Source organism: Carlito syrichta, unplaced genomic scaffold (genome assembly GCF_000164805.1).
Source record: "Carlito syrichta isolate Samal-C Ts95f unplaced genomic scaffold, Tarsius_syrichta-2.0.1 Scaffold288421, whole genome shotgun sequence".
NCBI lineage: Eukaryota > Metazoa > Chordata > Mammalia > Primates > Tarsiidae > Carlito > Carlito syrichta.
In genome coordinates this window covers 27375-39589 of record NW_007232517.1, presented here as the reverse complement: position 1 = coordinate 39589, position 12215 = coordinate 27375, and the positions used below count along the sequence as shown (strand labels likewise).

The following is a 12215-nucleotide window of genomic DNA, read 5'->3' as shown; positions in this document are numbered from 1 at the left end:
CCAGCAGGTTGAGGCTGCGGTGGCCAGGAGTGGCCACTGCATTCCAGTCTGGGTGACAGAATGAGACTCCAACTCAAAAAAAAAAGAAATGCCACCAAACTTCTAAAAATGACCCAAAATATTTCTAATATTAAGCAGTGAAACAAATGTGAGCTATACATACATTTGAGAAAGATTAATAAAAACAAGATAATTATTTATCCAATTTTTGGTGAACCAATGAGTGCTGGTGGTAGGTTATATCAACAAATAAATGTTTGCAAAGTGCAAATTATAAGAAGCAACCTCCATCATCAGGCAGTAACAAACAACAACAAATATGGTAGGTTTGCTGAACGCTTTCAAACTGTGTTGTTTACTGTTGCACATCTGTATGCTATCGTATACTTCATGAATTTTTATTCTGTAATAATTTGTACTCATTCATTCATTCATTTTCCAACCTGCTCATTCCAGTTCAGGGCCATAGGTGGCAGAGCACAAGGCAGAAACTCACCTGGATAGTATGCCATTCCCTCGCAGGGCAGATGCAGACAGACACACACACACACACCCACACTCTGTCACACTGGGACAATTTAGACATGCCAGTTAACCTAATGTGCACATCTTTCGAATGTAAGAAATACCTGGAAAACTCTAAACTCTACATAGACAGTGGCCCTGGCTAGAAACTTTTTTTTTTTTTGGCTGCTCCCGGTCACCGTAGCCTCACCTGCTGGGCTCCGGCGATCCTTCCACCTCAGCCTTCCGAGTAGCTGGAATTACAGGTATGCGCTACCACGCCCGGCTGATTTTTTTTGATTTATTGTAGAGATGAGGTTTCGCTGCCCAGGCGGGTCTCGAACCCGCGGGCTCAGGCAATCCACTCACCTCAGCCTCCCAAAGGCGCGGGATTACAGGCTGAGCCACTGAGCCCAGCTGAAATCAACTTTTTAAATTTTTTAGAGACAAGTCTTGCTCTGGTATCCAGGCTGGAGTAGAGTAGTGTAATCATAGTTCACTGCAGCCTCGAACTCCTAGGCTCAGGTGATCCTCCTGCCTCAGTCTCCATAGTAGCTGGGACTATAGGTGTATGCCACCACACCTGGCTAATTAAAAGAAAATTTTTTTTTGCAGAAACAGGGTCTTGCTATGTTGTCCAGGATGGCCTCGAACTCCTCTCCCTCTTCAGTCTCCCAAAGTGATGGGATTATAAGCATGAACCATTGCTCCCAACCTCTCTTTTTTGTTCTCAGCAATGTTATGACAAATGCATTATTTATTTATTTACGGCTGAGCATCCCTAATCCAAAAATCTGAGATGTGAAAAGCTCCAATGATCGTTGTCTTTGAGTATCATGTTGACATCAAAAAAGTTTTGGATTTTGGAGCATTTCAGACTTAGAATGCTAAACCTGTGCTAGCTAGATTATACATTTTTGTGTTTGTGGTTATGAGAATCTTCTTCTTCCTCTACCTTTTCCCACTGCTAAAAAGGACAAATTTTAAGAATTTTATTAAAGCAAAAATTCAAGAACAATTTAAGAAAGGAAATATATGATTTACTAAATGCATTCAGGCTCTGACTGATCTCCATTAAAAGGAAAAAGAGGAACTGAACACAGGTAAGTGCTTATTATATGCTGGATACTTTGTTAAGCACTTTTGTATATGTTTCCTTCATTAGACTTAAGGAAGTGCTATTTTTATATCTGCTAATACCAAATGTCATAATGCTCAATTTTAAAAAGCAAGCTTTTAGAGGCACAGTTTTCTAACCCACTTCATTATCAGACAGAAAAAAACATCAAGAAAGGACGAGAGTGAACAGTGGGTTCATCTCAGATTTCTGAGGCTAGCACGTGATCAATAATTAGGAGTTCACTATAATGGTGAAGAACATCTCTTAAGACCATTAGGATTTCTCAAAGAAACTGAAGAACCAAAGAAGGTCTCTAAACTTTGTCTCATGAGCAATTATTTTAAAAAATCAATACTTAGGATAAGGCAGATGGAAATAGGAAAAAAAGTTTAATAGGAAAAAAAGTTTAAAATTTAACTTAGTTTAAATAAAATATGATAAACGGTGTATACAGTTTTACTAGTAATGTAATACCAGACAAACTAGACAGTAAAGTTAAGGTGCTTTCATTACAAAATGGGATAAAATGAAACTACAAAGTCTATTACAGGAGGTAACATTCTCTTCTTGAATTTGTCTTGAGACTTTTAATGGGGCAGGACAATATCACATTTATCTCGAATTACTGGAGGACAGGAAGCACTTTATCACATAAATGGATTTTTCAAATAACTGAAGTTTATTAAAACCAAAATAAACTATTTAAATTACTTATAGACTAAAATATATGCATTCATGCCTTTACACCATACTTTCATAATGATTTAAATTTACTATGTATAGTTTTATTATACAGGACTTATTATATATCAGTTTCTATCTGTCTTTTCTATTTTCTAACAGCTCTATAAATCACTGTAGCTCTGAATAATCCTCTAAAAGCTCTCTAAAGAGCAAATGCATAGTTTTTGTGCCGTGCTGAATAATAAATACGTGAGGTGCTATGTGAGCTACTCTGTGGCTTTTCCCCAACTCAGTTCAGGGTAAACAAGTCTGTGCTTGAAAAGCCTGAAGTGGTGGGAAGATTGGCCTTTGATTATATGTGAGGTTGCCATATTTATTAGCACATTTTTATGAAAACTACAACATCCAGTAGCTCATTCATGCTCTATGTAACTTCTTAGCAAGTTTGATCTATTAGCAAACAATTCGAAGTGATTTAAAAAGTTTTCATCTTTCCTATGTAGTATTAGAGCACCACCTTGTGTCAGAAATCTGAGCAAATAGCTATTTTAGATACCTTAGTTGTCCAAAGCTTTACTGTCCAGTCAAATGACGAAGTGACAAAAAGGTGTGAGAAGTCTACTGCTCCAACAGCTGCATGACAATGGATGCCAGTGATTGGTCCTTGATGTCCCTCAAACATTTCACTGATTCCAGCTTTGCTGTTTCATAAAAGTGAAAATGTTAGGGAAATCTTCTTCTTTTTTTTTTTTTTTTTTATTGTGAAGTTTTAGGGTAGTTAAGCGTTAGGTATACAATTGCGTTTCATTCAGGCACCCTGTTGATATGGGGTGTTTCCCCGTTCCCAGACAGATATTTGCTACTGTTAATCCCATCTCCCTCCCGGGAAATCTTTTATAAGTAGAGGAATTATAAATATATTTTATTACAAGTTTATATATCAGACCTTGATCTAATTTCAACGACTTAACCCTGTGTTCTAACGTATCACAATAATGTATGCTGAGTGTCATTCTATCCAGATTTGGTTAACACTACTAAAGGAGTAAGTATATTTGGAACCAAAAACATCTTGCTGTTGACAATAAAACTCAATAGTCTAATATCTTGGGTGGTGTAACAAAAGGACCTTACATTTAAGAAAGACAATCTGAGCTTTTAAATCAAAGCTTTGAAGTGAAGGTAATCTATATTTGAGATGAAATCTGGACACTCCTTTTTTTTTTTGAGTCAGAGTCTCACTCTGTCACCCAGGCTGAAGTGTAGTGGCACACTCATGGCCACCCCAGTGTTGACCTGCTGGGCTTCAGCAATCCTTCTGCTGCCTCGGCCTTCCAAGTAGCCGGAACTACAGGTACACACTCTCACGCCTGGCTAATTTTCTGATATATTGTAGAGATGGGGTCTCACCAAGTTGCCAAGGCTGGTCTTGAACTCCTGGGCTCAGGCAATTCTCTAGCCTCGGCCTCCCAAAGTCCCAAAGTGCTGGGATTACAGGCTTGAGCCGCCATACCTGGCCACTGGACATTCCTTTTTTTTTTTACTGGCAAAAAGAAGTTTATTTCTGAATTCAGAATTCAGGGAGACAGAACCTGGTTCCTGGCATTTCTGGAAGCCATCTGCTCGCCCCTTAAGTTCCACAGTCCATTTTTATAAGTTTAGGGTTGCTGGTGCCTATTCAGTGACTACATGACTGACAGCATCGTACAGACCTCAAGTCACAGTCACTTTTTTTTTCCTTTTAATTTTTCTATTTTAAAGATGTGCGGTACAATTCAGGGTTAGGTATTATGCAGGTACCCTTTTGATGAGTTGTGCCCCTTCCTCCGCCAGCAAATTCCCACTATTGCCAATCCCACATCCCCCCAACACTACATTTTTTTAAAGGAAGCAATTGATAAGGTACAGTTAGACAATTTCAAAACAGACTGAATAGCTGAAAAAATAGTAGTTAATTTAAAATATATATGTGACATTGCTGTACAATTATCAGAAGGACCAAACTAAATCTTAAAGTCCAAATAAATCAAAATGGAAAAACAGCTGAAAATCTTACTCGCGAGTTTACAGGTTAGTATGTGGTGTGTACATACTATATTTGTAACTGCTAAATGTTCCTCCCTACCACTAACTTCTGTGAGTCGTACACACACACACCCCCACAAAACCACAATATACCACAACCCACAAAATCTAGACCACGTCAAAATTATATTTTTTTAAAAAGAAAAGTATTTAGGTTTTAATGTTATGAAGGGGACCCAAAAAAACCCCAGAGTTTATTTATAAAAAATTGTATATGTATTCACTGCACTCCAGCCTGGGCGACAGAGTGAGACTCCAACTCAAAAAAAAAAAAAATTGTATATGTATTCTTACATGTTTACACTTCAGTCACCTTCAAAGTACTCTCTGTTTGATGCAATATACCTTGAGATGCTTTGTCCACGGCTCAAAACAGTTTTCAAACGCATCAATTTTGATGCATTTTAATGTTTCTGCTGTTTTTCTGTTTCACCTTTTCGACAGCAAAACATTTCCTTTTGAGGAGGTTTTCCATCCGGGAAACAAAATAAAGTTGTTTGGGGTGAGATTGGGTGAACAGGGAGGGTGGGGCATAGGGGTCATGCCGTTTTTTGGTCAAAAACTGCTGAAAACTCAAGTGCAGTGTAGACAGATGTGCTCATAAATCACTCATCATGAAATGGGCAAATGTGTTGAAAGAATCTCTAAAAAAATTTCACTGAGGCTGAACACAGCCTCTCACAACTATTGCTGGCACACGGATGCTGATGGGTTCCTAGAACACGTAGTTAGCAGGTGAAGTCTGTAATACAAAGGGTCCCCCCTCCAAAAAAATAATTCTAGTTTTTTGGCCCCCCCGTCTATGCCCAAATTCAAACAATCTGTCACGAATAACAAGTGTCTCTGGGACAGATTTCTATTTACATAAGGAGTAATTTGTCTCAATGGGATTAGTCTAAGGAGAGTTTTAAATTATTGCAAATTCCAGCTTAGGCTTACCTGCCATGGCGACATGCTGTGTACACAGAACCTTCTTCACTCCCAACAACAAAGTTGTTGACATCTCCAACAGGGAAGGACATAGATGTCACAGCTACTGCTTTTGACTGTTTATGAACCAACTCCATGCTATCCTACATCGAAAAAATTAAGAAAATTATTTTGTAAATTTTGCAAATTTAAATTTTTGTAGAAAAACTTCTAGTTTTAACTGGTTTGTAAATAATGATTTCATTATGCTATTTATATAAATCAACCTCAATTAAATAAAGCCAGTTTGAAAATAAGATATACACAATAAACTATATTTAACACATTTAGGTTTATAACCTGGTACAATGCAGTTTATGAAAAACCTAAGCTGGGATAGATGCATACTTAAAATATAACAAAATTTCAGATTCCCAAGTTTAACTTACCTGTGGATGGGAAAGCATGTCCAGACTCCATGAACAAATTTTTCCATCAGTAGAGATGCTAATCAGATTGTGAGCATTTTGCGTTCCAACAACATTTACACAATATACAGGGTGCTAGAAATAATAAAGATTTTCAGAGATTATTTTACCAAAAAGCAAAACAAGATATTTAGCCTAATAGGTTATTTTGTTTCATATCAGAAGTCTCATAACCTGAGGATATTTTAAATGTGAAGTTTGATGCTATGCTGATTAACAAAAGTTGTCTCAGAAGAGATGGGTTTCTGATAAAACAAATCTCCAAAAATATAGAAAAAAAGTCTTCATTCTTGGCTGCTAAATGTTAAGGAATTCATACATTAAAGGAAGCACATTCTGAGACTACTATGATGGACACTACCAAGTAGCTAATGGTAAAGTGGCATAGAAGTCTAATGGAAAGAACCTCATTTACTTACTGTGTGTGCAGCAGCTGAAAGCGGAGTTCTTTGCACTGGAGTTCTTTTATTGCTACGGTTATCCCAAAGCACAATTTGGCCTGAATATGTACCACCAACGACAAGATTTGGATGAAATTTTGCAAACGTAGCAGACATCACAGCTGACTGCAAATAAGTAAAATTTTTATACTTGGGATTCAAATGGAAAAAACCTCATATGTTACAAAAAAATTATTCAAAACATTTCCCTCTTCATTGTAAGGTATTAGAAGTTATAAACAACTAAGTAAATTCATTAAAGGTTTTCAATTTGTTCCAGAAACATAAAAATATGTACTTTAAATATTTTTTTGCTTAAAAGTCAAATGTAATGGTTGTTTACATATATATGTTTAAGCAATTTATGAAAGCAAAAAAATTATTTCATTTTATTAGTTTAAAAAAGATAACTGGCCCTGTGCATTAGCTTCTGACAGTAATCTGACAGTATAGTATATATTAGCTTTGATTCAGGTAAGTATTTATTCAAGATTTTGATATTATTAAAAGGTTTTTAACTTATACAACCAGAAAAGGCGTGCAAATTCTAAACTTCTACTAAATCCACTTTAAAAATCTGCATCTGTTTCCTACTTCAACCATATGTTTCTACTTAAAACTATCTAGTTCCAACTCCTCAGGCCATGTATAAGTAATTCAGTGGGCCAACCATCTAATTGTATATTCAGCAAATAAGTCTGCTTGAAACTCCCAGTAGAAAAGACATTTATGAAAGATTCCTTTTACACAATCAATCACAATAACAGAAAAGCACAACTGCAAAGTACTATAGGTGTGATTAAACATTATAAGAGATGTCAGAAAAGCTACAAAAGGCAGATCATGTTGAACTGAGAAGTCTTCAGTTTTCTGTTAACATCTGTTTGCAAATATGAAGTAGTTTAGCAAATGCCAATCCAATGAAATCATTATGTTGACAAGAAAAGAAAAAAGGCACTTGTCTAAATTCATCAAATAATTCTTAAACCTGGGGAAGACTGTTATAAGACCACATTACCTGGCAGTGAAACACATACTCTGGGGTAGTTTTTTTGTATTTCATGTTCCATACAAGGGCCACACCATCAGGCTCATGAGGAGCATCTTCATTGTTGTTATAGGAAGCCACGAGTAACTCTGGATACTGCTCGGAAGAATCAAGTGGAAAAGAAATGCCACATATAAATAAGGACTCCTTTATGTTCCTAGTTATTTCATTGTCTTTACCAGGTTATTTTGAAAATCCAAATATCTAACATTTTATCAAGAAAGATATTTCTAGAGTTATGCTCACTGGGACATTAGTACCATTTTAAATTAGTACAGCTAATTATTTTAAATGTTTTAAGGTTAAAATATTTATTAACATATGTGTGTAAATTTTATACAAAGGATTTGGTAAGCAATTGAAACGAGTAAAACTGGCCTGTGGGATAAATGAAGTCCTGAATTTTAAATATAAATAATGCTTCCAATCCTTTCTTCCAAAGGACATAAGACAAAATGAATATCCTATCATCAGAGCCATCATCCATCATTATTTCAAGTGATATATATTGATTTAATTACACAAAGTTCCCATAATTAAAATAAAACTATTGCTAATGCTAATTCAAAAATGAGTTAACAGCAACCAATTTTGTTATATTTTACCTGAGATGACCAATCCAAACAACTAACAACCCGATGCTTTGACCAACGTTCGTCAAAAAATTGTCGATTTAATGATAGTTTAGCACCTGCTTGAATCTCTCTACAGAAAAAGACAAAACCCCAAAAACAGATGATGTTGTAACTTTTGTCGCTCTTAATCTTAAAGTAACTTAACATTGCTGAAGCTAAAATCTTAGCAATTAAACATTACCCTTCTTTGTCTTCCAAATCTCTCCCACTGTAGTCAAAGAAGATGTTAATCTGCTCAGAAAGAGCTCTTTCTACAATTCTTGTAGAATGATCAAAGAAACTTAAAAATTCCTCAGAGTGCAAGATTTGCTGCTTTTCTTCCTCAGTCAGCTCATGAGGAGGAGCTGGAAAACAAATGATTTTCTGAAGTACGATTTATGTCAGCCAAATCATGTCAACACACCATCACAGTTTGGAAGAATGTCACACACTCCTTTTCAACCAGATTCACCTCTTTGATTTACAGCATTTTATACTACTTTAATACTTAAGTAATAAAGGAAATTTTAATAGAAATCAACAAAATATTTTAAAGCGTAATTCTTTAAGATACCTTTACTATCATTTTCCTCATCTTTCTTTAAAGTTTTCTCTTCTTCAGGTTCAGTAGGTGGTTTAGGAGCCACTACGTCATCCTCTTCCTCTTCATCTGAAAAAACAGAACAATAAAAATTATTTTTATGAAAACAGTTAACTTTTTTTTTCTTGAGCTGAGGTCTCACTCTGTTGCCCAAGCTGGAGTGCAGTGGCAGGATAACAGCTCACTGCCGCCTCAACCTCCTGGGCTCAGGTAATCTTTCTGCCTCAGTTTCCTGAGTAACTGGGACTACAGGCGCATGACACCACATCTGGCTAATTTTATTTCATTTTATTTTTTGTAGAGAAGATGTTTCACTGTGTTGCCCAAGCTGTCTCAAACTCCTGGGCTCAAGTAATTCACCCACCTGGGCCTCCCAAAGTGCTGGGATTACAGATGTGAGCCACAGCGCCTGGCACGCTGCTTACTTCTGAGTTAATATTTTGGAGGGTATCACAACTCCCCAGATAAAAGCAAAGGTAAGTCACTAATAGGGCAAATAAACACAAATAATATAAATTTTATCAACACAATCTTAAGAAAGGATTAAGTATAACTTTTTGGTTCTTATACATACCTATGTAGTACACCTCATCAATAGCTGCACAAAATTCTGTAGCTACATAAACTGAAATAAGACATATATAAGCAACTAGGATGAATTCTTCATGAGGTCTCTAAAAGCTTACAAGCATTTATCATTCCAGAGAGAACAACATGCAACTCCTGCATAGTTTTATATAGCATGCTGACACATTAATGCTGTAGAATGAGGAAAATCAAATGTCTAAAATAGCCTACAGAGCTGGCTGCTTACTTGTGATCTGAAACCATCAGTGTCTAATGGGTCTTCATACAGCATAAAGATGGCTTACATTAACTCTCAGGTTGCTATTTGAGAGGCAGATTTTGAAGATAATAGCTATAAGACCACATTTTCTATTCTGTCATTTTAAATGCAAGTCTCATTACCTACTGTTATATGATGTGGCAATAAGCACTTAAAATAATGTTTTCTTAATTTGAATAAAAATATATTTTGGGATAATATACAATGTTTATGATAATATACAATGTTTATAAGACTTTTTTGTTACTAAATCTCTTACATCTCCAACCAGAAAGTAACTTAAAAACATTTATTTAAAAATGTTATACAACATACAACCCTGCCTCTCTTTTATTTTGCTACACACTAGAATCGATTTTTATGACAAAAGCATTTACTTTTATTGCCTGCACACGTGTTATTTGTCTGCAAGGAAAAGGCAGTAGGCATCAGCAGTGGAGTGCATCTCAAGTAATGAGAGCCTATTCAATAAGGGACTTTACTTGTTATAGTCATTTCCCTGACCCATGTTCAAAATTATCTAAAACACACATACATACAACGTACACAAAAGAATGGTCAAGGATGGGAACCAGCTGCCAAGTCATGGTCCCAGCAGCCAGACCAGCTGACTAGATAGCAACAACCAGATGGCACTGCTGGGATTGCGTCTTTCTGTTACAAGGTGGCAATGGGATGGCATAACATTCTTCCACTTGACTGCTTCCAATCCTGTGTCTCTCCCCAATGGCAGGCCTGTGCAATTACCCGCACTCCAGGAGGCCTACAGACAAGCCTTTACCCTGCAAACAAAATGCAGCTTGTGGGCCACACCAGCTGCCAAGCCACACACATAGTGTTAGGTTTGGAGAGCTATGAAAATCTTTCTAACTCCATAGTATAAGCAATAAAAATATAACTGTACCTGTAGAAAGAAAGCTTGAAATGACACTGTATAATGTACACAATGATACAACCTCCAACTTAATCAAAATGATAATGACGTATGCCAATCCTACATTACTTGAAATTGAGCGATTTTTACGTTCTGACAAGTTTACAGAACTAGGATAAATGGCACGAATGATTTCAATATATGCTCATACTTTTGAACCAAATGGTGAAGGTTAAAATTTTTCCTTTCAAGGGCCTCAATCAGCCACAAAGGAAAACAGTAATCACTGTCTTTTCAGCCAGCCCAACCGCATTTGTCAGCCCTTTCTCCGTCAATGCAGCCAGAGCAATCAACCTGCCAAACATTCAGAATGGAAAAACAATCTGAAAATACAGGGTATAATGCACCTGCCAGTGAAAATGGCCATTTCAAGAAAAGCTAGTGATCTCAGTGACCCTGCTGGGGAGGCGGTGGTGCAAAGGGGAAAGAACACGTAAAAGAATTCTTCGTGATCGCCACTCTCTTGCACGTCGACACTTCCTTACAAAGCATGCCAATTACAGCTTTTGTGCTACTTAAAAAAATGAAAGCTTTTTTGGGCAAAATAATCACATAGAGAAACAGAAAGACACTACTCCTTTTTAGATGAATTCTCATATACAACAAATCATTAATCTGAAAACAGTATAACTGGTAGCAATTCTATACTGCGGTACTCAAGCATTAGAATGAAATTCTTCCCTAAAGTCACTGCAGGTGTAGTGTAATAAAATAATTTAATTATATTTAACTTAAGAAATGGTTTTTAGAGTAACAGAACGTTTACTTCAACTAAAAATTCAGTGTGAGAATATATATATTTTCCACTTTCTGCTAATACTATCAGTTATCCTAATCAATTGTTTCCTAGTAGGGTTTACAGTATGCAAATCCTAAAATCAAAGATACAGATTTTGAGTCACCCTGGACAGGTCATTCTTGAGCATTGTGAATTATAAATTACAGCCTCCTACCCACATCTTATTCTCCTCCCTCAACTTCGTTGCATTATACAGCTTCTAAGTACCATTTCCAATGACAGGTGTCAAATTCCTGTCATAATGCTTACGGTCAGTACTTTAGTGCTAAGTGACCTCATAATCTACATATTTAACAGAAAAGATCTTGTTTACAGACACTCTTTTCCTTTAAAAATTTAAAATGTAGATTAAGTATGTCAGATAGTGATCTATATCTACTATATAGCATTTGCCATGCCTATTTGTCCATATGAATTATTTTAGTTATAGTTGGATGATTAGCATCAGCTATTTAAATACATGCTTTCAGGATTTTAGAATAAATGTACACACCCTTCCTTTCTATATGGATTAAAACAGATTTAAAACTATAATTGGAACTTAAACATAAGCTTCATAAAAATTATTAAGCTAAATATATTTCAAGGAACATAAAAACAAATGATAATGCTGTTCTTAAAAACTGCAAAAGGTAGTATTTTTGCTATACAGCTGATCTTATATAATTATCTATATATACCAAATATTTGGCAAAAATGTCTAACATCAATAACATCAGAACGTTCTTCTGAAACAAATACATATTCTTATTATGAACTAATACAATAATTCCTAAAGGGCTATTAACATGCCCAAAAACATAAAATTAGTTTTAAAGATTTTTCTAAGCTTGTCCCTATTACATGATGAGCTATATTTAAAATTGGAAAAGACTGTAACAGAGCAGGAAGACTGAAAAATGGGACTGCAATGTCACATCAATTTATTGATGAATATTCATTATAATATGCTAAGTGGTTAACTCCATGCTTCTCTGACAGGGAATCTAAGGTTATAAACTGAGCAGTAAAGAGTGCATAAAAGTAGCAGTTACTTTTAAAATGACAAATCTCTTGTCAATGAATGCTAAAACCATGTTTAATGAACCATTGAATTTTTACTGAGTTAACATCAAAATTGTGATGTATTTTGGTGAGATGGA

The 12215-nt window shown here is 35.8% G+C and overlaps 1 protein-coding gene across 1 annotated transcript in view; it reads right to left on the bottom strand.

Moving 5' to 3' along the window:
- The window catches only part of DYNC1I2 (dynein cytoplasmic 1 intermediate chain 2), a 37916-nt gene that overhangs the window by 10391 nt on the left and 15310 nt on the right, over positions 1-12215 (bottom strand). The window contains exons 5-12 of the mRNA XM_008053759.1: positions 8467-8562; positions 8095-8257; positions 7884-7983; positions 7249-7374; positions 6210-6356; positions 5752-5865; positions 5333-5466; positions 2865-3009 (exon numbers count right to left, since the gene is read on the bottom strand). Of these exons, the coding sequence (XP_008051950.1) occupies positions 2865-3009; positions 5333-5466; positions 5752-5865; positions 6210-6356; positions 7249-7374; positions 7884-7983; positions 8095-8257; positions 8467-8562 (1025 nt within the window). The remainder of the gene's footprint in view (positions 1-2864; positions 3010-5332; positions 5467-5751; positions 5866-6209; positions 6357-7248; positions 7375-7883; positions 7984-8094; positions 8258-8466; positions 8563-12215) is intronic.